At 40.2% G+C, this 26,347-nt stretch overlaps 1 protein-coding gene across 5 annotated transcripts in view; it reads left to right on the forward strand.

The window, feature by feature from the left end:
* Positions 1-26,347, forward strand: part of fbxw7 (F-box and WD repeat domain containing 7) — an 81,359-nt gene that overhangs the window by 48,035 nt on the left and 6,977 nt on the right. For 4 of the 5 annotated variants that reach the window (XM_077570562.1, XM_077570564.1, XM_077570563.1 and 1 more), the window contains 7 exons: positions 13,007-13,089; positions 14,394-14,535; positions 18,056-18,190; positions 19,672-19,795; positions 19,896-20,032; positions 20,712-20,825; positions 24,206-24,387. In XM_077570562.1, coding sequence (XP_077426688.1) covers positions 13,007-13,089; positions 14,394-14,535; positions 18,056-18,190; positions 19,672-19,795; positions 19,896-20,032; positions 20,712-20,825; positions 24,206-24,387 — 917 coding nt within the window. Of the gene's footprint in view, positions 1-6,334; positions 6,967-13,006; positions 13,090-14,393; positions 14,536-18,055; positions 18,191-19,671; positions 19,796-19,895; positions 20,033-20,711; positions 20,826-24,205; positions 24,388-26,347 lie in introns of those variants that run through there. The other variant, XM_077570565.1, reaches the window with a different exon arrangement.

The raw sequence follows: 26,347 nt of genomic DNA on the forward strand, positions 1-26,347 counted from the left end.
TTCACATTCAGCCAAATTTGTATTAATTGGGTTATTTTTTTCTTACTCTCTGATGGGCTTTACAACTGTGGGTTTTTGTGGGGCGTTGTGTTGGGAAAACCTAAAACACATGGAAGTATTCATGAGACAAATGACATCTTTTGTTGGACTGTAGTGAGTGCATTTCTCCAGCATTGAATCTCATCATTGATAGACTACCACCTTTTGTTATCTTAGATATGTTATCGCCTCAGATCAAAGGATACTGAAGGTTTTTTTTCCTCCTCAAATTCCTCCGTAGGTACAGTAAAAAATGATTACAGTTGTGTGCATGAGATAAGTAAAACTCTTCAAAGCTATCGGGATGAAATGGGGGTCAAGGCGAGACGGTGTCAGAATGTTCCCAAATGAGTTTTCGGAAATGGTTTTGGATCTTCATTTTCAGAGTCAACAGCCAGCAGGCGCAGCAACGTGTGTAATTTGCGATGATTAAAGAGGTTTATGCATGCCTGTGTAAATGTTGATGGCCCAGCCAGGAATCACCTGGCGCATCATAGACACATTTCCATAACTCCCCCTCTCTTAAATACCACAATGGGATGTGAGACTGCTCAGACTGCAACCACATGCAAAAGCTTCTCATCATAACGGGATTACACATGGAGGAACATTTGAGCTGCATGAGTACCTGGACTTACAAGTGCCCCCACTAACTTTGTGGGCTTTTCTAGTCATCCAACACACAAATAATACAGTATAGTAGTTAGTTACACTTTATAAAGTGATGAAATAATGTGTGGAAGTCAATGTTGCTAACGATTTATCCACCCTTTTTAGGCATATTCAAAACCTCCCTTAAAATGGCGCAACATTTTCCCTATTCAAAGCATGCAGCAAAATGTGTCATATTTTTACAGTTTTCTATCTACTATCTATCTAAACCTACTTCATATTTTCTTAGGTTCATTAAAGACTCTAAATTGTCCTTAGATTGGAATGTGAATTCTTGTCTATATGTGCCCTGTGACTGGCTGGCGGCCAGATTATGTTGTACCAACCAAATTCTGTTGGGAGAGGCATGAGCTCACCCCTGACTTTGATGAGGAAAAGTGGAATTAAAAAATAGGATGGATTGATTTTAGGCTAAAGTTTTTAGTTTTTTTTCTTCAGCAATTGAATATTTTAAATGGGAGATAAAAATCCAATTACTGCAGTCTTTGGGAAGGTGACAGTTTTTTCCCGTTTTGGGACAAATGAGCTAGTATATTTTCATACTAACGTCCTTAAATGTCCTTTTAAATAGATTTAGAGGACCCCTCAAGGGTTAGGAATGTGTGATTTATTCCTAAAACACGAACGTTATCCTTTTGGGAGTACCTAATATCCGTGGATTAGCTTCAGGCTGTGTGTGTTAAAGCTAAAACGTTAGCATTTGTAATTTCCCAGAAGCCATCCGAGTTAATGAGCGTTTCCACATAACCTCTACTGCATAAAAGGATCACCTTATTTTTCCCCTCACAAAACCTACTTGCTTTACTTGGGTTTATGTAGGTGTGACCAGTGCGATTTAGGTTTTGATGAGCAGTAGGTCAGTATCGGGGGGAGGCGGGGTTAAGGCTTTACAAAAGGGCCAGAAGAAGAGCGACAATGGAGAGGCCGGCCCATTGAAAGGCCACGGCACGGCCTCTCCTGCATGCCAGGCATTCCAATGCGCTGTGTAAAGGTTGGGCGATGAGGTGGCCTTTTCGCACCGCGGTCTTGTCTGATGCACCCAGCGCCTTCAAAGGCCATTCTGGGCACGCTTGAATTGCTCCCGACGACAGCTAACGACACCTAGCTTCAAATATTTGCCCAGTTTTGTGGGTCGTGAAGAGGAATAATGAATTTTGTCCTCTTTGCGTGTTCCAAAAGTGAAGATAGATTTAATGTAAGAAAAATACACCTTTGCAAAAATGATTTAATAAAAAACAGAGAATCTCTGGACAAATAACAGCCTCTATCATCACTTAAACATCGTGGGATTCAGAGCGTCAAATGTAGCTCTTCCGCGTGCACAACGGTTTCTTATAGTTAAAAAGACCTCCTCTCTTTCATTTGTAGACAAAACATACTTTCTGGTACTTTTCCGTGAGCGATGGCGAAAACAGAGTCAGGTGTGGGTGTTCAAAACAGATTCGGTTCTCAAGGACCAAATGTGTTTTCGCACAAAACGCTGAGAAGGAACTTTTTTAGACTAAATAGTATGTCCCAGCTTAAGGTCAGCCTATACGAAGTCAACACCATCTGCTCTGCACAGGACACACAACATTTTGACAAGGTTAATATAAATAATTAAAATGTTAATAATGTGTAACAATGGTTAATAAAATAAAATGAAGTATTGAAAATGTTATAAAATCTTTCAGTCGCTTATCCTGCAAAAAAAGCCACGTGTTGCTGAAAAAGTGATTAAATATGACGCTTGAGTATGGAATAAGAATATATAGAATATATAGAATTTATGGTTATGCAAAACAAAAATGCAGTAATCGCTTGTTTTATGTTTAGGACCTAGAAATGTTTTTAATGCAAACATTTAGTTTAATTTGACTTTACTATGATATGCTATGGCGGATTCTGACATTAAATAAAAATGACTTCATCACTGTAGGAACAGATCTCCAACAAACTGAGGGATCCTCTATAAAAGATGTGAAATGTTGCTTCATGCTTTGAATGGGAAAATGTAGCACTGGTTGAAGATGTCCTTTAAATCGGTGGTTCTCGACCGCCGTCCTGCAGCACATTAGTGTGTGAGAGAAATTAGTCAAGTTCCCCTCATTGGGGCGGAATTATGTAAAACAAGTAATGTATCTTGAGTCGTCTTTCTCAGCCTGTGACATAGGGAGGCACATGGAGAGCATCATTTTTTCAGTATATATACTTATATTGACATTTTTATTTTGTGGTGTACAGTGAGATTTTTTTTAAATGTTCCTTGACTCAATAAACCCAGATACGCGTAAGCAAATACTGTAGATGGATAGTTGACTTGCTTTGAAAGAAAGGTCTTTTGAATGAAGGAACATCCTTTTAACTGTATTTTCGGCTTTTTGTGTTATTGTACGGGCTTGAAGTGTTTTTCATACAAATATTTGCTGTACTTTTCATACAAATATTTGCTGTAGCATCATAGCTTAGCAGTAGACTGGGAATCTGTTGTAAGCCAAGAGGCCCCTGTAAAACGTGTGAAGCTTTGTTTTGGGAATCCGTTGTACGCCAAGAAGCGCCTGTAAAAGATGTGAAGTTTTGCTGCATACTTTGAATGAGGGGAAAAAGTGTTTTTCATACAAATATTTACTGTAGCATAGGTTAGCAATAGCGTATGGGAACCCGTTGTAAGCTGTAAGAACCCCCTGTAAAAATGTTGCTGCATGCTTTGAATGAGGTGGATAAGAACCACCATCAGATCTTTTAAAAAATCTGCAATTGTCACTAATAACAAAAAAAGCACAAAATGTAGAAATATGATATACCCTTTTTTTCTTTCTTTCTTTCATGCTTTCAATTTGAAGTAAAGAGCATCGACGTAATATCGAGATGTTTTGTCTGTGTGCCGCTTAAAAACCGGTGGGAAACTCTTTCAGTTTGTGACTGAGGAAGTGAATGATATTCCGAAACAGCTGTCGAGCGAGAGACGGCAGCAGTTCCTACCGTCCCAAAACATGCTGGTGGGAACCTTTCCAACTCGCCGAGAAGAATGGGCCTTTCTCCAGCTAATGTTTAATGCCAGGCGGTGAACTTGAGGCCGGAATACCTCTCGGGCGGCGATGCGGCACTAAACGGGAGCGTGTCATTGTGCGATTGTCTTCTTTTGGAGGGAAATGAGTACTGGGAGGTGTGGACCCCCCCTTTTGAACAGGTCCCCTAATAATAAAACAAGCTGAAGTGTGAGTGCCTCATTCCAGGCATGACAGATGCAAGGCGCGAGGAGAAAGGGGGATTTTTTTGATGAATAAGGAAATGATGAATCATGGCAACGGGCGAAGCATAATGGAGCATCGTCTGCGTGGAGTTGAATTAACATCTCGCGCAGCAGCCACCCACGCGACTGCAACGTTCGTGTTTGAAGGGGTCGGGTCAAAAAGGAAATGAAGACGAGAGCCACCGCCGTCTCCCGTGTGACATCAATGGGGCTGCGGAGAAAATAAATAGGCGGGCGGAGGTCAGCGTTAGCAATTATCAGCAGTCATTTGGACGCTCCAGTTTGGAGCCAATGCAGCCATTTCGAATAGAGGAGAGTCGAGGGACAAATGTCGTCGCTATAGCTTGTTTAGCAGATTCTATGCGTACTGAGTAATATGGAAAATTAGGGCTGAACGATTTTGAGAAATCTACTTTTCTTTCGCCCTCCATATTGCTTTTGAATATGTAATTATTTCTTCAGGGTTCTTGGGAGTATATTTTTTTATTTGTTTTTTTCCCCTCATCTCTTTTTTTCCCTCAGTTTTGTATTTTTGTACAACCGTCATAACATCGCAACTTTACTCTCGCAGTGTGATCATTTGAGGTTATTTTTCATCCGAGATAAACGATGATAGACTGCGGTTTGAATGGAGTCATATTGATGCTGAACATTTCCCAAACGCAAAGAAAATATGTAGTTACATAAATGCACCCTTAGTGTCCACAAAACGGTCATCTTTTTGTGCCTGAGATTTGCCTGTCGGTAATCAGAGCTATGAAGCCATCTGGCGCGTTAAGTGGGCAGCATCAGTCGACTGTCACCTGCCACGCTGAAAGGCTAATATTGGCCCTTTTGAATGTGTGTGCGAATAAGCAGGTGCACCAACAACACTGACAATGCTGATAGATTATAATACAGAGGTCGGCCGATTTCTGTCGTCTCATCTGCCGCTTGAGCTCATTTGGAAGTTTGCACACTGTTGACTCTTCTTTGGTGGACAAACATCGTATTCAAATGTTAAGAGATGCAGTTCTGAGCAAATATTGGCATTGCAACGCACTTAAGTACAAGTGCTCATGACGACGGCCCTTTTTTTTTTGTGTGTCTTCTTTAAGACGAGACAAGGTTGTCAGAGCTGCCCAAGTGTGAAGAGGATGCCACAATTCTTCACGTTGTCTTTTCCCCCTCTCTTTTGGATTGTATTTTATGCTTAATACAGAGCAGCATTTCTATTCCAAAATTAACTTGCTGCATCATCTGATTTCCTTTCCATGCGTCTTTGTGGGTATAGATGGCTGACATATACCAATTTTGTATTGGTCTATTTTAATTATTTTTTTTCAGTGTTTTGGGGAAAAGAGAGGCAGCCGCATGATATTATGATTTTTACAATCCAGTTTGATTCTCATAATATTCTGATTTAATCTATGAATATACATTTCTGTGAGGAATTATTTGAGTAGGGGAGTGCCCTGCAGCCATGTCAGGGTAAAATACCCACAGTGAAATTCCTACACACCGTTTCTTGTCATGTTTGCAGGTGCTAATGGATTTAAATGAAATTACAATATGCTAAACTTGTCTTTGAGTATTTAATACAACAAATAGGAAGTACAAAACTATGGGCTAGTCGAAACAGCAGCGCTGGTCTCCCGTGGGATCAGGAAGTCAGGTGATTTCCTCCCCTGCTCCCCCCCCCTACACACACACAGTGAGATAATGGGTCATAAATCAGTGCCAGCCCCTCTGTCCTAGGAAGAGCTGATTAATCGAAAACCTTCATGTCTTTATGTGATTGCATTATTATTTAGCCTCATCAGTATTATCAAGCCAGCTACTGTATGTCTGTGTGTGTAATTTTATCTTAATTTGTAGTGAAAGCTGCAGCATAAAAATATAGCTTGTATTTGGGGGGGGGGGGGTAGAAAAAATTGTCAGTGCACCCATTGGAAGTTGTTAAAAATTACGTTTTTCAATGAATGTTAGTAAATTTAGGTATCTTTTCTGATCTGTGCAAAAGGGCTCTCTTGCTCCTCATGCACTTTAAATGAACTGTCAATGGTTCTTGTGGGTGGAAAATTAAATGCTGTTTATGTATTTTGGAGTGAGCACACAATGTACATAATTTGAAATTGCTTATGGCTGAAAGCCATACCTGGCAAACTAGGCACAGAGCTCTACTTCTCTGATTTCAGTCTTGTTGTAGGTGGTCTTGAGCAATGAGTGCGATCTAGTGATGGAACATAATTAGTTTAAAAATAATCAGCTATACTGTAGTAGTTTTTTCTTTCTTTTCAAATGCACACTGCTTTATGTGCTCTTTCAAAATTATATATTCGCGACAATTTCCTAGTGAGGTGGGTGGGGGGGGGGGCAGTTTTAGGGCGTGGTACGCGCATCAATTGCTTGTGCAACAAGTGGTGGTAGATAGGAGTTGATAGTGCTTCAATCCGGCATGCTTGCAAATCCAGAGAGAGGGCGCTGAGCGCCGGACTGCACCATTCAGCTCCACTGGGGAGGCTCGAATGCGATCCATGCGGAGGAGTCGTCTTTTTGCAGCGTGCGCAGAGGAAGACGAGGACGCACACTCACTCTCCGCTCCCCCACTCGTCGCTCTCCGTTCCTCCTCCCCTGCCGTGATCACTCCCTGCTCGGCGGTGCGCGAGCCTCCAGTCGACCGCCGCATCGCGTCGTTGACACGGACACGAGACTCGCTTCTTGCCCGGCGTCCGACTGGAGTTTATTTTTCGCTAATTTCCCCCCTCCGCGTTGTTTGTTATTCGATGCCATCGCTCGGGGGGATTCTACTGAAAGCAACGCGGGTGGAGGGGTGACGTGCCCGAGCATGTTCACAGCGGAGGCGGCGTCGGATCTACCTGCGAGTCGGCCGCCGGCCTCACGCCGTCACAGCCCCGCCACCGCCCCCGCAGAAGCACCGCCACACTCCAGCCAGCGTCACTGAGCAGGAAGGAAGCGCCCGTCGGCTCCCAAAAAGCAGCACCATGGGGTTCTACGGCACTTTGAAGATGATTTTCTACAAAGTGAGTCACTGCGTCGACTCGCAGTTTTATGATTATGAGCTTCCTCTTCTTTCTTTTTTTTTATGACGCGCTACTCGTGGGTCAGGTTGCTCGGTCACTGCGGAGGACGGAGAGCGGCGTGGCGCAGAGATCCAAACAGCCCAGTGAGGCCTCGCTCTGACGTTTATTTGTATATTCTCCACGCCGATTTGGCGTCCTCGCCTTGCTAAATGCGCACATTGGTCTGATTCCGCGGACGGGTGACAGCCTTGGCACTCAAGTGGAGGCTTTTTCAAAAAATGACAAAAACGAGCACGGACTTCATCGATTTGACGCACTGTGCAGTATTGCTTTCAGCAAAGACACAGTCGGGGTTTGTAACTTGTGGGTGGAGGCCCAAATAGGGATCCGTTCAGGAGTTGACTTTTTGGACACGTTTGATTCCATGTTGGGTTAATTACTTTGAAAATCAATTTATTTTGAAAAGCATGCACTGCATCAAAAGGATTTTTCCCCTTAAAAATTTTCATATTTTACAATATAATAAAAATTTTTTTTTAAAAAAAGGCAAGCAGAATTGGATTTGTCTGTAAAACAAACACTATAACAGGGAGGTTAAATGTTAATTTAAAAATGTATTAAGAAGAAAAAAGGTTTTAAATTACAATTTTGTTTATTGGCGTGGGGGGGGGGATTGTAATTGTTAAAATTGGTAAATTTAACAGCAGGAGTACTTTTGAATGTGATTTTCCAGCATTAAGGCCTCTTTAGACATCTTTACATAGCATTTTTTTTTTTTAAATATCAGCGCTCCAATTGAGCCAAATCACTGACAAATAATTTAGTTTGTCAAATTAATTAGTTATTATATTTCATGGAGTAACTACGTCTTGTGGTTACTTTTAATTGAGAGGTCTTAAAATGGCCTGAAAATGTTTTTATCTTTGTAATTACAATTTAAGCTTTACAAAACTCAGAATGAGCCCAACCACCGACATCCATTACGTTCATAAATGTTTAAAAAATTAAAAATATTTTGATCATAACACAGTCCTTGATTGTGCTTAATCATATTAGTGAAGGAGAAGTCTTAAATTTGATGAAATAGCCTTTAAAAGTCTGAAACTTGACATTCTTCTTCCCCACAGATACCCTCCTTTTTTCTTTTTCTAAATATGCTCTGAAACGCCCTTTGCATTCATACTTGTGTGCTCTCACAAAAGGCTATTTTATTTAAAAAAAGATAATAGTTGACTTGTATAGAAGTGACTGGAAAGTGAACGACATTGGTTCGCTTTGCAGCAGGGTTTTTCTCGCGTGCATGTGATCTGTTGCCTGTCGGAGTCTCTCACTGACAGTACTCCTCACCACTCCCATGACATTAAACATTTGCCCCAGGCTCGGACCTGGGATAATAGGTCACTGTGTCAGCTTGTGTGAAGTAGAGTATTCTCCACGTCAGGATATCTGCTGGGTGGAAGCCATCAAAAGTGAATATATGAAGGAGTGTTTGGGCCAATGCATGTCATATGCACACGTGGGTTGTGATTGGAATATTGATTGCCATTTTTGGCAGATACAGAATTAGTCTTGTTACCTTTAGGGTTAGGCCTTACTGTAACCTGTTACACTTGGCATACAAATTAAATTTGTTGCCTGACCAACTCAAATCTGTTGTATTTTCTATTGAAATGAATGGGAAGGTCATTAATCTATTTTATCACTCAAAAGACATCAATACATATTTCTGACATGGTTTTCAATTAAAAGAGAAAAGCACCCAAAATGGAATGTGAAGAATTCACTTTTTTTTGTAACATTTTTTTTGCTTGGAACAAATGGACATTGTGCCACTCCCTCTGATGCGCAAGCCACCATGAGACAGTATCATAAATACGTTACATATATTTAAATACGCGCACGTTTGATGATGAAATACAAAAAAGTTGCAATCAAGATGAAATCATGTCATTTTTGCAAAGCATAAAGAATACATGCTTTTGTTTTTTTTTTCTTCTATAATTAGTGATGATCCATTTATCTTCCAATACCACTTAGTAAAGGTTTATAATTACTGCCTTATCAATGCTAGTTTTGTTAATCCGTCTACAGATTGATGTTATGTGTTAGCATTAAGATAGCAAACTTTTGTCAGAGTTGTCATCACACAACTTGTAATTCTCCTTGTTTTATGTTTAATTTCAAGTTAACTTCAACAATGAGTGGCAATAATCAGCTTATGTAAGCACACTTTGCCTCTTTTTTTTTGAAGAAGAAATGTTGACGAGCTGGTAAACTGCACCCAGGAATGAAAGATTAGACACTACGGTAAAAAAAAAAAAGCACAACAAAGTTAAAAAATAAATAAAAAATCTCCAAGGCTCGAAAAACTCGTCAAGGTACCATTGTGTATTTTTAATGGAGGAGAAAAACTGCAAGACGCAAAGCTGTTGGGCATTTGAAACGCTGCGGGATTTTGCCGCTCTGTCCAAACGTATCAAAAATACTTTCCTTTGCGTCCATCTGTCATGCCGGATGTGGTGAAAAGAGGGCTGCGGAAGCACTTATCATCCACATCCCCTTCTTGTGCTCTTCTTCACACACAAGAAGAGGCCTTGTTACATGCTTCCTCTTTTTCTTCTCCACACCTTAATTTTCTCTGATGTTCCCATGCACACACGCATAAACACACGTTTCACAAAGTGTGCATACATCACACGCCCTGGCTCTCCTTGGCTACTAAACTGCTATTGCAATGAGATCACCACTCGGTGGTTGGCTTAAGTAACCTCTAAACCTACACACAAACTCGATCTACACACTTTCTGGCTGCTTTCACACCCATATTTGGATTCCCCTGGTCTATTTTCTGCCCTTGCTAACCAAAATGCGTCACAACAAACCCGTTGATTGTGCGCTTTCTCTTATTGTTGGTTACAAGAATGTAAACAGGATGGAGGTTAGCTGTCCACAAAAGTGGGTGATACAGCTAAACATTATTTTACTGTCAATAGCTTTCCAAGATGGACAATCCAGCAATATGGCAAATCAGGTTTTCGAGTTTATGCTTTGTTAGCTATACATTACACATGCAATACCAATAGAAACCCACGGGGGCAATGTTTAAATCATTAAAAACACCAAAAGTGGTCGTCAAATGCTCTCATTGTAACACCAATGGAAGAACCCTCACCATGGACACGCCTTGAGGTGTTAAAGTACGAAGACATTCACATTTTCGACATTCTTAATCCTTCCTCCGCCGTCGCCATGTTTGTTGTCAAAAGGTTACTCTGAATGAATTACGTGCGGCTTTAGAGGCTCTTTCAAAGTGCCGTTTCGCATGCTAACGGTAGGAGGAAATCATCAATTGTGCTTTAGATCACAGTCTTAATGTCCTGAGGGGGGTTCGGGTGGCGGCGGCGGCGACACATTAGCGTGCGAGTCATGTACACGTGCTTCTCCTCCCATCAGTCGCTTTTAGCGCATTGATTCTGTAGTCTGTTTTCGATACAGAAAAGAACAGGCGCAGTCACTGATAGCCAGCATTCCTGCTTATATTTTAAGGGTTTGGGTTCTAATTAAAACCCCAAACACCCCCCTTGGGACAGTGGCGGGGGGGCGGTTTGGAAAGAAAAAACACTGAAACTGGCCAAATTATAGAGACTGACAAAATAAATGACCGATCTGGAGGAGAGACGTGTTATCAAGCCTGTGCAGATCCAGACAGTACGGCATCAAATATGCAGCTTTTCTCTTTAGTTATCGCACAAACAGCAGAAAAGGCAACGTGGGACAACGCTGTTTTAATTCACAGTAGCACACCCCAAATATTTTAATCACAGGCAAATTTAGTGTGTTTTAAATATTCCTTGATGTCAACAATGGAGCAAAACTGCAATCTCTTGCTTCAGTTGTGACCGTGTTACGAGTTAACAATTATTTCTATGCATCAAATATAGGTGGAAAATAACGAGTTGAACCAGACTTTCTCAAACTTTTTTCGTCCTGTGACCCTCACTACAAATAAATGTATCCACATTCCCCCTCATAATTCCAACACTTATCATAACTATCATGTGAACTCCTAAATTTCAAAGGAATGAAAATTTACCAAGAATAAAAATATTTTTAAAAAAGACAAGGTTTTTTTCCCCCACAATTGAAAGTTCTAACTCAAACAACACTACTATGCAATTAATTTGACAACTTCATTATTTTTCTGTACAATTAATACTGTTAAAACCATTTTTTCGACCTGCTGTCGACTAAAGATGACATCACCTGCGCTGAGGAAGAAGGTAACGACCAATCACAGCTCACTTGTATTCTGGGTTTGGTCAGCAAACTGAGCTATGATTGGTCGTTACGTACTTCCTCAGCACAAAAAAAAAAGTTTTTAACTCTTTGACTGCCAGACGTTTTCAGAAAAGGGATGCCGTGGGTGCCAGCCGATTTTAAGCATTTTGACTGATCTTTCAAGGTCCATAGAAAATTATGTGTTTGGACTATGGAAACACACATACTACCAAATGAAAGATTGGACTCTCATCTTTCATCAGAAAAAAAAGTTTGTTTCTACCTTATTCCGTTTTTCAGTAATCAACAATAGAAAATGGTTAGTTTCACCTCTGTTTTGAAACAAACGTCTTTTAACGTCTTTGGCACTCCTCCATAGGATTTTACTAAACGTTATTTAACGTTTTTGGCAGTCAAAGAGTTAAGGGTATTAATTATACATGAAAATGAAGTTATCAAATTAATTGTGGACAAAATATTAACTTTTTTTACTGCTGAAAATGGCTAAATGGGTCAAGTATCACTTTAAATAATTTTAATCAGTCAACAAAATTAGTTTTTACTCCGCTGTATGCAGCGAGGTCAGCATTGCAGATGAAAATCTATTCGTAATAAAATACCTTTTGTTCTCAAAATATTCAGGGATGTCATGTTTATGACATGTCACAATCATCCCAAAGCTTGGGGTAGTAATGATCAATTGCTTCAAGACATGTTTTTTTGGTGGCGACACATAAAAATGATATTTCTTTAAATAAAATAATCATAATCTAATAATGTTCTAAACATCTGCACAATAAGTGGAAGATATAAAAAAAATAAATCAACCTGAAAGTGAGGGCCACACACATCTTGTCAAACAAGCAACATGTTGAATTAATTGAGGAACGAGGCCATCCATCCACCTTGTATACATCATTTGGAGCAGTGTGCACGTTTGAGGGAGTGTTGATGAGAGGGCTGATCACTTGCATGTGTGGCAGAAACGGAACAGATCATCTTAAAACACAAGCGTCTTTGTTTGCTCAATTATGGGGAAAATGAGAATATAATCAACTGGAGACAGCGCCATGTGTTTGTTAGTGGCTAGTGCGTCTGCTTCACAGTCGAGAGGTTCTGGGTTCAAATCCCCGTTTTCTCATGCTTCAGTAGATTTTTTTTTTTTTCCCCAGGCTTCTTTCACATTCTAAAAACATTGTTAGGTTCATCAAAGACTGCGTGAATGTGAGTTGAAATGATTGGTTGTCGGTTAGGGCCCAGTGATTGACTGCCGACAAGCCCAGGGTGAACTCATCTTCTCTTGACAAAGGTCACCTGGGGTTGGCTACATGCAGATTTCGCCAACTATTCTAAAGGAAATTGTTTTTAAATGAATACCTTAATGGCAGGATTGTTATGCCGCTCGTGCATTGTATCTCATTAGCTTTGTATACAGCGCAACGGTTAATATATTGATCCTCTGTTCTTTGGCTCCCCATTAGCATGAATTTGACGCTAGCAGATTTTAATATTCCGAGTTCCAGACACAATGCTAACAACGTCTGAGGCAATTCTGCACCGCGCTCGGCAAAAAAGGGAGGAAAAAACGACACGACCTGCTTTTTACGCGCCTTTAGAACTTTGCTTTGTTGGAGTTGAAAGCAAAAGTATTCAAATAAAATTGGCCCCCATTGTATTGTTTTAACTGTTATCCTCCACCACAAAGGCTTAATTCATGTTAGTGAGTCTAACAGTATCCTTCTCTCTTGTTTTTCCTCCTTAGATGAAGAGAAAGTTGGACCATGGCCCCGAGGTCCGATCTTTCCCTTCAGGAAAAAAGCCCTGCAAAGGTCCGGAGTACCCAAGGTGAGCTTCATCCACACACTCAAAAAATAAGTCAAGACTACTGCAAGGCATTTTGATGCCAGTCAGGCTAATGTTTCGTGTGGAAGCACTTTTTATGCATTGCAGAAAAAGCTAAGGAAAGAAAAGAGTCATTTGACAAAGGTCTTGTTTCGAAAAAGTTTTGTAAAAAAAAAAAATAAATAAAAAGCAGAACCTGGCACTTAGTCTTTTGACGTCACTACAAAATACCATTAGTAGTCCATGAGCCCATGGACTACTAATGGTAACCGCTTTTGGTACGCAAACGAATCAATGCCCAAGTAAAATAAAATGTTCATTAAATGCTAGGGTTTAGGCAAATACGTTTTACAATAAAAATAAATAAAATTAAAAAAAAGACAACGAAAAAGCAGAGGCAGAAAATATATAATTTGAAGCTAATTGGGCTCTTATTTAGAATAAATATTAAATAAATAAAATAATAAATATTAAATAATAAAATAAATAAATATTTAGAATAAATGTTAAAAAATAGCCAACCCAAAAATAAGTCATTTGACGTTAGGTGAAAATCTTGGAATAAGTGTTGCCAAAAGAGCCAAAGACAGAAAAGTAATTTGTTGGTATCTGGGCTAAGATCCTCAAGTACCCAAGGTGAGCGTTATCCACTTCATCCCAAAGTGTCACTGTCACATGCCTTTCACGCCATCCCGCATCAAAAGAAATGAAATATTTAACAGGCGCTGGTATTCGCCGCAAAGCGTATTAAAGGCCGTGAAAGGAAAGCGAATCGGAGATGTTCAAACGGAATGACGCTTTCCCGCCAGCCATCCCTGATGTTTCCCATGAATACTTGATGCGCATGTTGCCCCATTAAAAATACACACACACACAACAGGCACTTAAGTGTAAATGTGGCCGTGTAACCAGCAGTGTATCGGCATCCTGGCCCATTAAATATGAATCAATAATGAAATAGACCCTGGGCTTCCCCCCCCTCTGCTGCACTCTCTTGCCAGCACGCGGGGGATTTCTTCTCTGTCAATGTTCTCACAGCAGTACCAAAGGACATCAAACACAAATATATGGGGTAGTACATTCATGTAACATGTAGATGAACTCATTTCATTTTTAGTGGCATTTCAAATCATACGGAGCTAACTCGGGATACCTGGAATATCCCAATAACAATGAAATCATGAAACCTATTTGCATTGTTTTTAGCCTTCTAGATGCAAATGCCGCTGGTGACTTTTTCCGGAATTATTGCTCTCATGAATATTGTATATTACGATTTTCCCATCAAGCATTTTTATCTTTGTCAGCCCAACGGGAATCGTGCCGTGCCCGGCCACGCCCACCACGTTTGGCCACATCCGGGCAGCCAACGGTCAGGGCCAGCAGAGGCGGCGTCTCACGTCCATCCAACCACCCACGGGGCTCCAGGAATGGCTCCGGACGTTTCAGGTACTTTTCATGGCTCAAATTGAAGTCGTTCGTGCCATTCTGTTCATTCGGCTGCACATTATTCCGAGACGTAGAATAGAAACACAACAGAATTTTTTTTTAATTTCACTAAATCGTCCAAAATAAATTTTATGTCAACGTGGCCAACACAGCAGTGGCGGTTAAAAATTGCTGCCTCCAAGTTTTATATGCAGGAAAAACCCTGCATAGGGCAATAATCAATCCCGTGTTCGCTCTTGCTCTTGCACGATAATTGTTGTCGTTCCAGCCCTGCCTGCACATCACTGGAAGGCAGTGTAGCGTGGAATTGGAATTAGCCCGAGCTGTCGGGGGGGCTAAAAGCAGATGAAGGGACGGCATGTTGTCGGTGTTAAAAAGTTGAACGGATGCTATCTAAAGTCGGGTGTACGGATACGGCGGAATTATTTTTTGAGCCTGTTCTTAACAGGCACGAGGATAAGATGCTAATCCGTGGATAATTAAGGCAGTCTGTTTGCAGGTTTTGCTCTGTGAGAGGCAGATCTTACAATTAACACTGATGCACAAAGTTGTTTTTCAACTTAACGCCTTTAAAAAAATGTTGTTGTTTTTTACCCTGGATGTAATATGTTGGCATGTACAGGGAGCTGGTAAGAGAATTTAAACACAACAGTGACACTTTTAGCCTTGAAACACTTCTATTAAGTTAAAGTCAAAATTGAATATTTTCTTTTCAATGTCACTATTCTGATTTTCCCCTCCATTTTTTTCTTCTTCCAGTGACTGCCTTTTTTCATAGTCCATTAATTTCACCTAAAGGTGCAAATAATCGACAATCGATTTATCAAATTAATCACTCATGTTCATAATCGAGGACTCATTATCCTAATGCTTAGTCAATGGCGCTTCTGCTAGTTGCAGCCAATGATCGAAAAGATCCAAACAGTCGGTTAACTGATTGTCGTGCCCATCCCTATTTATATTGGGGCTTTGCGATAACTACTTGGTGGAAGAATTGGATGCTTTTAATTGACTCGTGGAAATAAGACGTCACCGCAAACATGTTCATGTCTGAGTGGTGACAGATGAGACTTGAAGCTGCTCATTATGGCTGACTCACAGGCACACCTGTGTGTGTGTGTGTGCGCACGCGTTGTTTTGTTTTTTTTCAAGACAAGTCCTCGGGCCAGTTTACCATCTTTTCAAACTGACAGCTTCTTGATTGTAGAGGCAGCTCAAAGCCAAACGTACATTCTGTACATTCCCCAGTCTCGTCTCGGCCTGTCGCGAGAGAAAACGACAATGTGACACATGTGGAATGGTGTAGACCCCCTGCCAAGGCAAACGTCTGGTTGTATAAGTACGTTGCGGCAGGCAGTTTATTTTTATTTTTTTGCATTCTGCAGCGTCCATGTCAACCAGAATGACAATGAATGACGTGTGTTGAATCACGGTGCAATCTAAGCATTCTAACAATAGGCAATTTCTGCAAGAAGTGGACTGACAATAACGGACAGCAGATGGGAAAGACTAACCTTAATTTGTGTTGGCTCCCGGCACAACATAAAATCATCAAATCACGACTAATTTAATGAAACAGCAAAATGCATGGTGAAGTATAGGTTGGATGGCTTGAAGGGACTTTTCTTTTTCTTTTTCTTTTTTTAAATGGATCGTGGGAAACTGTTCCATTTGAACTCAAATTAGGAAAAAAGACAACATGAATTCCTCTGAAAAATAAACTGTTGTACCGTATTTATTTATCTGACCAAATTGTGTCAAGCAGCATTTTAACTGGAACGAGGCAACAGACCGTGATGAAAAGCTTTTACTGCGATGAATGAAATCTTTAAACACTACATAAGACTAACTTGATAACATGAACCAAAAATACAACATCGGGAAGTAGGGATGAACGAGTTTGAAAATATTATTAAATGCCATTTGATTAATTGTTCAGCACTCTCGGGCAATATTTCCGGAAGTTGCCATAGTAACTAAAACTGAAAATCCTATCCACATCTTGAACCTGATAAATGTACTGCTACTCGTATTTTGTGTCCAAAAGTTCCACTCCTCTCTATTTGTGGCCATTTTATTCACAGCCTACTTGAAAACGACTCCTAAATAACAGCTCAGCTCAAGTCCAGACGCTTTGGTTATAGGGGAGTTCCTAAAAATGCTAAAAAGCTCCATAAATAACCCAAGGACGCCTGTGTGACATAAGAGTGTTTTGCTGGATGACGGTAGTGGAGGAGGGGAACTGTGGCGAGAACAAGCGTTTTGATCAGCTAATGCGGGAGGAGGCTGAGGAAACACTCAAAGGGGGGAAACACTCAACATCATACACCAGGGAGGGAATTCTGCAAGACACAGACATCATCGCAACGCTTGTTGGGATGAGGCTTACGAGGATGTTGTGCTGGAAATGTAGCATTGGAATGCATTTTGACCAAGCAAAGTGCATATAGGGAGAACAGCACAAGTGGTGACGATTTTACTAACATAGAATGAGCAAACATACCAAATGAAAATCAGTGGTGGGCCAATCACCTCAGGATTTGTTTCATTTTTTTCCCCACTCTTGAGAGAAACATCCCCAACCCCAAATACAAAAATGTTACATAAAATACCAAAGCATAGAGCCCTTAACTAATATTTCTGTATTCCATGTAATAAATATATAAAAAATCTTAGATATCAATAGAAAATCAAATGGGGGGGAGGGGGTAGATATGATTGAAAAATAAAATATTGGACTAAAATGCAATATTCTTTGCAAAACTTTATAAATAACATATTTTTTTAAATAAATGCAAAATGTGCTCCAATGTACAAAAAAAAAAAAAGTGGTACAAAAAAGTACCAAAATAACTATTGCGGCAAACAAACATATTTTGAAAACAATATAAAATATTAGAAAAATATGACAAAAATACAAAAAGATATGACAAATTGTTATACCAGCTTAAGAATTCTGACCGAAATGCTAATTATTTTTAAACAAACTAAAAACTAAACTAAGAAAACACCCTAATATAATATATATTAGAGGATGTAGAATTGAATATTTACCAAAGATAAAATGAAAGACACAACTACAGTTTAAGGACATTTTATGACCAAATTTGTTTTCTAGAAATAGGGAAATATTTGGTTAAATATGTCGGTATAAAATGGAGAACAAATGTATCACAACAAAATATTATCAAATAATTCCAAACGGTAATAAATATAGCAATTGGTCAGGAAAAACATTTGAACAAATACTATACAAAAAATCTGATGATATTAAATAGGAATACAATGAGGAAAATTTTTCAAAAGATTAAGCGAAAGCAACTGAAACAGTTCCAAAGTCACAAATTTTAAGAACTTAAAACTCAAACCTTTCCCTGCACTGTTTTTTATTTTATTTTAAATAGCAGAACCAAACAGCATAATTGCTTAAAAGCCGTTTCCATGGCGACCATTTCCAAGCTGCTTTTCAATGCAGGAATGAGCATGTTATTTTTTATCTAATTTTTTTTTTTAATTGCAGAGCTGGACTGGCCCTGAGAAACTGCTGGCGCTGGACGAGTTGATTGACATCTGCGAGCCTACGCAGGTGAAGCATATGATGCAGGTCATCGAGCCGCAGTTTCAGCGCGACTTCATCTCCCTGTTGCCCAAAGAGGTGAGAAGAAAATAGTCACTCCATTTCAATCCACCACCTTTCTTCCCCCCTGCCACACACACACACACACACACATGCACACACACTTCCTCTTTGTCAGACGTCAAGTTCTTGAATGGAAACACCTGACATGTCGCTAGCACTAATCCGACCGCGGGGCTGCCTTGCGTCATTCACGGTGACTCAAATAGGTCTAGAGATACGTGTTAAACAGCGGAATCCATTGTACATTTGATTTACCTGATCAAGGATGTATAAAGCCCACTTAATGCTGAGTTCAGTCCGATGTGGTGGGCTTTTTTCTTTTCTTCGTAAAAGGTTGCAAAATATAGGGCTGCTTTTCAATACCCCTTTATTGGGGTGCTAAAAAAAAAAAGAAGTAATTTTACAATTGGGATGTTAACACCACCACTATTCTGCATACTTAAAAAAAAAAAAGGAAAAAAAAAAAGAAGACTTTTTCACCATCATATAAAAACAAAAAATCGATCCTTGTCACAATTTTTGACTTTCTCTAGCTTTAAGATGAAACATTTGTAAATATGTGATACTAACATACAAAAATGTGAAGAGAATCTACATTAATTAGCAATGGGATTTTTTATTTATTGGGGGGAAAAATACAAATCTGAAAAATATGAGACAAAACATAATGGGGGAAATATTAGAGAGAAAATAGTCTTACACAACAAACAAATATTAGATGTAAAATATGAATATTAGAAAACAAAAACATTTAGGCAAAAAAATACACTATTAGAGATATCAGAAGATAAAATGATTAGACAATCATACAAAAATATTATATTATTTTTCGAACGATTACCAAAAAATACTATATTTTAAATATAATTTTAGAAAAGGGGAGAAAAATGATAAATACAAAAATAGTATTAGTTATAAAATACTAAAATATTATGAAAGAAAATGCAAAAAAATCTATTATTTAATTTGACAAAAATATTTGAGAATTATAGGAAATTATGAAGCAAAAGATTGTTTGACAAAAGTTTTGAAAATGTATTAGATTAAAAATACACCAATATTCTAAAAAAAAAAAAAAAAAGCATTTTAAATGAAAAGTAAAAATATTACAGGTGATGAAAACAAAAATAGTTAATTAAAATGCAATGGAGAAAATACGAAACTCTTTTTCACAATTTTTTTGGGCTGCCGTAAGCACTTTCGTAATAGCGTGAACATGTGTCTTTGTATTGTACTTGAAAGTGATGCTTGCAAATTTAGTCTCGGGATCTGTTGACCACATGCTGAATTTGTCACGCGATGGTTAGCACTGGTCTCCATATTGTCATTGAAATCCTGCTATAAAGCTGTTATACTTTTCACTCTATCCGACTGATGAAGCAAGGGGCCAAGCAATTCAGTCAATGCCATCATCCTTTGTACAGCACATTCTTGGCTTTAGGAGCTTTTTGTTCCTCGATTGTGCCTTTCTCACGTCTCCTCCTCCATTCCCGCAGCTGGCATTGTATGTACTGTCGTTCCTGGAGCCCAAGGACCTCCTCCAAGCCGCTCAGACGTGTCGCTACTGGCGCATTCTGGCAGAGGACAACTTGCTGTGGAGAGAAAAATGCCGGGAAGAAGGTGCGTGCTTAATCCTCTGCAGCAACATGTCGCTTTGAAGTCTTACACAATGACCTTGAGAAAGTCAACTCATCCTTCCCTCTCACTACTCCACCACCAGGCATCGATGAGCCTTTACCTCTCAAGAAGAGGAAAATCGTCAAGCCCGGCTTCACTCACAGCCCCTGGAAGAGTGCCTACATCAGGCAGCACAGAATAGACACTAACTGGAGGAGAGGGGACCTAAAATCACCCAAGGTAGCATTTTCCTTTAAATTGATAAGATTAAATCTTTTACAAAAAGAATGGACCTCAAGCTGGATAAACTCCACTATATGTGGCTACCTCTGGCCGCACAGAATATATAAACTTGAGATGTGACCTCAAATCACAGAAATAGCATAACCCTAAACTCTATAAATTCTAAAATAAAATGAACGGACCTTAATTATTATTCCCTACATTCATTTTTGATTTACTTTCAGATTGGTAAATTTGTTTTATAGAAAAGGAGTGGCCCTTGAACATTTCCCTGATGAACTCCGCTGGTGACCTGAAATGGCAGGCGCTAGCATTTTGTAATATTAAATCTTACAGGAACGTAATTGTCCTCAAACACTCCCCTGATGAGCTCCACTGGGGGCGAAACTAGCTGGAGAGGGGACTTCAGTTCCTTTATTTACTTCCAATTTACGAGATTTAAATTAATCCTGTATAAAATGAACGGACTCCAAAAGTTTCCCTGCTGCGTCTTAAGCACATCTTAGACGCTAACTGGTGTAAAGGGGACCTCAAATGACTCACCTGTCCTCTTCAAAGACGACAGGTGACCAGTCACAGCATGCAGTGCCGGCTACTACACCAGCGGCACTTACTGACATTTTACGCTGGTTCTTTGATGTTTAAAAAGCGATGGGTTCTCTCGCTCTCCACTCAGGTGCTGAAAGGTCACGACGACCACGTGATCACCTGCCTCCAATTCTGCGGCAACCGCATCGTCAGCGGCTCTGACGACAACACGCTCAAAGTCTGGTCGGCGATCACGGGAAAGGTAAGACTTCAGAACAACTGGCAGATAAGAATGGCAAAATAGTTGGGTCTGCAAATTCTGCCTTCCATTTTTTTTTTTTTTTTACATAAAATGGTTGTTACTCTGTTTGAAAGAAAAAAGTGCAGAGGTCACAGACATGACTTGAATCTGATAAAATTCTTGAAGATGGTTTTATAGCTGTTACCTTTTAACATGCTTGTCTATAATCTCCTTTGCTTCCTCTGGTCCATGTTTAACTCTTTGACTGCCAAAAACGTTAAATAACGTTTAGTAAAATCCTATGGAGGAGTGCCAAAGACGTTAAAAGACGTTTGTTTCAAAACAGAGGTGAAACTAACCATTTTCTATTGTTGATTACTGAAAAACGGAATAAGGTAGAAACAAACTTTTTTTTTCTGATGAAAGATGAGAGTCCAACCTTTCATTTGGTAGTATGTGTGTTTCCATAGTCCAAACACAAAGTTTTCTGTGGACCTTGAAAGATCAGTCAAAATGCTTAAATCGGCTGGCACTGGCGACATCCCATTTCTGAAAACGTCTGGCAGTCAAAGAGTTAAGTGGGGTACACGCCTTGTCACATATCCCTTTAAATAGGCAGACTACCCGGTAATTACAAGTTTGAAAACACCTGTGGTGCTAATTAGAAGAAACACTTTCAGTCCCTATGGTCAAATTGTTTGCCATCTTTTGGAGTATCATTTTTGTCCGGGCCTATTTCATTAGTTTATTTTTCAAAATAAGTCTGTTGAACAACAATTCAAAAGCCATGTCTAATTTTCAAAGGTTAATCTTCATTACATTTTCATGGATTACTTTTGTCAGATTCAAGTTATTTCTGTGCCCACTATGGTGTTTTCTTTGTTTAATTGAGCCATAAAGTCGATTACAGGCTGGACCGGTCGCCACTCAATCACATTGTGAACGAGGCATTGATTTATTGATCGATTGAACTTTCACATATTTAATGTAACTCTTACTCTCGCTCGGGGTGAGCCTGTTCCTGCTGACAGTGGGGACTGGTCAATAGTCAATCATAGAGTGATTTTTGAATGAACGTTCAATCTTCCCACGCCAACAGCATCCAAGTCAGATATTCGAAGCACTACAGTTCCACTTTATTATCTGTAAATATCCCAGCTGGCGTTAGGTGAAAGGGGAACTACGCCCTGAATTGGTTGCCAGTCAGTCACGGGACGCTTGTGACGGTGGCATTGAATAGGAACTGATCCCACGCCAGATGCACGGTCAGCTGTCTGAACGACAACACTTTGAATGACTTTCAGGCTCATTTGATTGGGAAACCATGACGTGTTGGGCCAATCTGTCACCCCAGTTCTGTAGTTGGTGGGATGTAGTAATGCACATCCCCATAATGGATGCCAATACAGGCTTCATTTCACCAGATTTCTATCTGATGATGTAGCACGTCCGCAAGCAGCGTTGGTATTCCAAGCTGTTGCTAGAGCGGCCACACAACTCTCATGGTGCGGCATTGTGCGGCGCTAACAAAAGATAAAGCAACTATGGAAAAGGAATGTGAGGAATTTGTTGTAAATCACTGCAGCGCCACTGTTGTTACAGAGCTTTAAATAACAATCCTATGTTCTCTTTGTTATCGCATGCTTATGCACTGTTTATTGGCGAAATTAGATGTGGTTTCAGTGACGAGCTGTGAATTTCGCCACTGTTCGGCCAGCCTCAAGAGGAAAGAGAAAGAGAGGGAAGTGGAATTAAACCCAGTCGACCATTTCGGCTCAAATTGCCTGTCCGTGCCAATAAAAGTGCAGTGTAAAAGATACATTAGGATTACCACCATCTGCATGTACCGCCTTCCACACGGTCAGCATTCCTTCCCAGTCTGTCCCAAGGTTTTTAAGTGCTCAGTCACGCCATTTTACACACTTGAACCGATGTATCGGGACATCTGGCCAGGCAAAATGAAAGAACATGAGGGGTTATATTCACCCTGATTCTACTCCTCGGGGAAGAATTTGTACAATATTTTTGTGGGGTGTCTCTATGAAGTCGTACAGAAAACGAATGGACCTTGAACACTTCCCTGCGGAACACCTCTCAAAATCTATGGAACGGAATGGAAGACCCGAAGAAAGCTACCTAAAACCGTATCTAAGCTTTGGGAAATTGCCCTCTAACACTGCTTTGAGGAACTCAAACTTATAGTTTTTATGACCTTTTAGAAAATGAATGACAATTCAGCATAAAATTAGATTTGATGTTATAGACAATAAACTGCAAACATTTCTCTCTGAAATTTTGCTCGAAATTGACTCCGGCAAACATTTTTTATTGAATCACCACAACGTTTTACCAAACCCTATAATTTCATTTTAAAGAAGTCTCCTAGCACAGGTGGCAACACGTACACAGCATACAACAATTTCACAAGCATATATTCCCGATTATGATGTTTGTGCTCTGCTACAAAAATATGATGTATTTATTTTTCCCTCAATCTATGCGACCTGGTACCAGGCCACGGACCGGTGGTTGGGGGACCACTGATTTATACTGGGCCGTTAGCACCCATCCACGTGTGCACCAGAGGGTTTCTCCGCCTTCCCTTGCCAACATTACTGCTTGGATGATGCCAACAAGAAGAGCATATTTTAGCACCTTGGACACTTTTATTGCACATGTTGGACTCTTACCAGAGAATGCAAAACAATGGGCGTCTTCTCAGTGCACCCAAACTGTCAAGTGTAGACTGGAATGTTTTAGCCATGATTTTTATTTATTTTTTGTTCTCTAAACTTTATCCTCTTGCTGCATTAAAACTAAAAAGGGTTACCCGGTAACTTTTCAGTATTATGTCACAATTATCCTATCTAGTAGCCATAAAAACTGCAAAAGGCAAAGCACAGAACACTTCTTTTTTTCTTTTTCTTTTTTGCCATGAATGTAATTGTTAATATTCTCACTGAGCTGCAGTCTGACGGGACGTGCCCCTATGCGGCGCCGTCATGCACCGCAACGCTTTAATCACAGGACAGACTTGGCACAGGTTGCACTGCAATCTTGCTCCCGTTCCCTGCAGTAAATCCTCTCTGCCTGTGACAAAGCTGCTACGTTCCCATGTTGTACGTACAGCAGCCGCTACCCACGCACTTCTAATTGAATATGTTGAAGATCCCGTAATAGAGGCACACAATGGAGACAAATCCAATTGATCAGAAGGATTTCCCCGTAAGCATGCTAATCAATTGCTAATCTAGCGCGCCTAATGAGAATGAATGAGGGCCTCGTCTTTATTGGACACTTGTCAAGCCATACGGAACACAACGCGCCTTCTTGGTCCAAACATTCAAATGTAATGTTGTGCATTCCCTTTCCATGAAAAAAACTTGACTTCTCTCCCACAGTGTCTAAGGACGTTGGTGGGCCACACGGGCGGCGTGTGGTCGTCGCAGATGCGCGACAACATCATCATCAGCGGCTCCACCGACCGCACGCTCAAGGTCTGGAATGCAGAGACGGGCGAATGTATCCACACCCTCTACGGGCATACCTCAACAGTGCGCTGCATGCATCTGCACGAGAAAAGGTGAGAACGCTTGCCGTAAACCAGCACTGCACTGTTGGCACTTCCGGCATGGGGTTGGGGTTAAGGACCCAAAATGGAAGTGCGGTGGGGTTAGGTTTTGTGTCTAGACCAGAAATATTGTTTAAGTTAGGCTTAGGGTTAAAGTGATGGACCGAATATATCATTGGGGTTTACGGTCTTGAATGAGAAATACGGCTTAGGTTGGTTTCGGCCTTGCACCTGAAATGTGCTTTAGTTTAAGGTCCTGGTTCAAAACTGTAGTTCGGTGTCTTGACCAGAAATTTTATTGTGCCTAGAGGTTGGTTAGGATTCTGTACTAAAAGGGTTTGAGTTAGGGTTAGCAACTAGCACCGTCAAAAGCTAAAGGGTTAGCTAATCATGTATTAACGCAGATTTTGACTGCAGATGATTTTAGCTCACGTCAAGATCCAGTCCTCGAGGATCGAGGTTTCTCTACTCCAACACACCTGATTCACTGATCAGGATAATTATCAGGCTCCTGCAGAGCTTGCTGATGAGCTTAAAAAATGAATCATCCGTGTTGAACGTGGGAAACCGGACCGGACTTTGACACCACTGCTTTAGCTGACTGACTGATGGTTACATAGAAGGTAGCACAGGTTGTGTTTGAGCAATAAACATAACTGCACGCATTAAAGTAAAGAATTTAATCAATGTTTATGTGTGACATTCAGAATATTTGTGCATGTCAAAATATTGGAGTCATTTAAAAAATTTAAATTATGCAAATAACTGATTAGAAAAAGAGAAAGATGAGAGCGTGCTGTGGATCAAAACATTTTGAAGTCCTCATAACATTAAATGTCAAAAGAATCAACACGTAAGATTTTTGAAAATTTTGATAAAAGGCCTTTTTAATTAATTAATAAATCATGATTAGTCAAAATTCTAAGATGTGATTTATCTGATTTAAAAAAAAAAATAAACATTGTTTGACAGATCTAATAGCAACACTAGCAATGCTAACCTAGTATTAGCACTGAATAGTTTTTCTAGAACACAAAATTTACCGGTTTGAAGTTTTATCCTTCAGAACCTACAATCAATCAAAAACTATTAAGAGGTGACAGATGTATTTGTTGAGCAGAAATGCTAATTCTGCGTTCCCTCAGCAACCCGAGGTCCCCCTTGCGCGCTCTGTTTTTTTTTTTTTTTTTTTTTTTTTTTTAGTTCTGCACAGCTGTCAGCAAACGAGGGAATGCCACTTTCTTTACCTTCCAGGTAAATCTCGCAAATTTCAAGCCAACAGAATAGCGTGAGGCTGCAGGTGTGTACAGTGTGGTTGATGATGCAATGAAATTATTCCTCAGGCGCTGGGGGAAAAAAAAAAACTTAAAACTCCATAAGTATGATTACAGTTAGGGTCATGCAGCAGAATTGTGGTTATGGTTGAGGTAGGGCTTAACATTTGGCCCCTTGAAAGATACATTATCTGCAAACAGAACAGTACAGCTTGCCTTTGAGCTTGTGCTCTTGGCTTCGGTAAAAGTAAGAAAGAAAATTGCTTGTGCTGCACCTTCTATCCAAATTGTAATTCCTCCTTGGCCCTTGCTGCCCCTTTTGCAAAGTTGTCTAGGAAGAAAAAAAAAGCATGTCAAGTAGTTTTGGACTCATCCTGCTGACGAACCAGCAAACAAATGGCGATTAAAGTAAAAAGTTGCCGGGAGGATGTAATGAGCATTCTGCTAATGTTGTTTTCTCGGCTTAATAGCAGCTGCAACCTGACAGACCAAAAGCGCATCTGTGTCTATGTGAAAGTGAGCATGGTGGCCATTAAACAGGCCCTCTTTAGTGGAGCCCCCCCACTCACTCATTCACTCCGCAATTACACCGGGGAGGCTCCAAAGTGCTCTTCGCGCCCCAGGGCCCGCCGAGGTTTTGTGTTGCTTTTGATGACTGGCTCGGTGGGATGACTGCGACTCGAAAAGCAGACAGTGAG

This window comes from Vanacampus margaritifer, chromosome 7 (genome assembly GCF_051991255.1).
Source record: "Vanacampus margaritifer isolate UIUO_Vmar chromosome 7, RoL_Vmar_1.0, whole genome shotgun sequence".
In the NCBI taxonomy this organism is placed as follows: Eukaryota; Metazoa; Chordata; class Actinopteri; order Syngnathiformes; family Syngnathidae; genus Vanacampus; species Vanacampus margaritifer.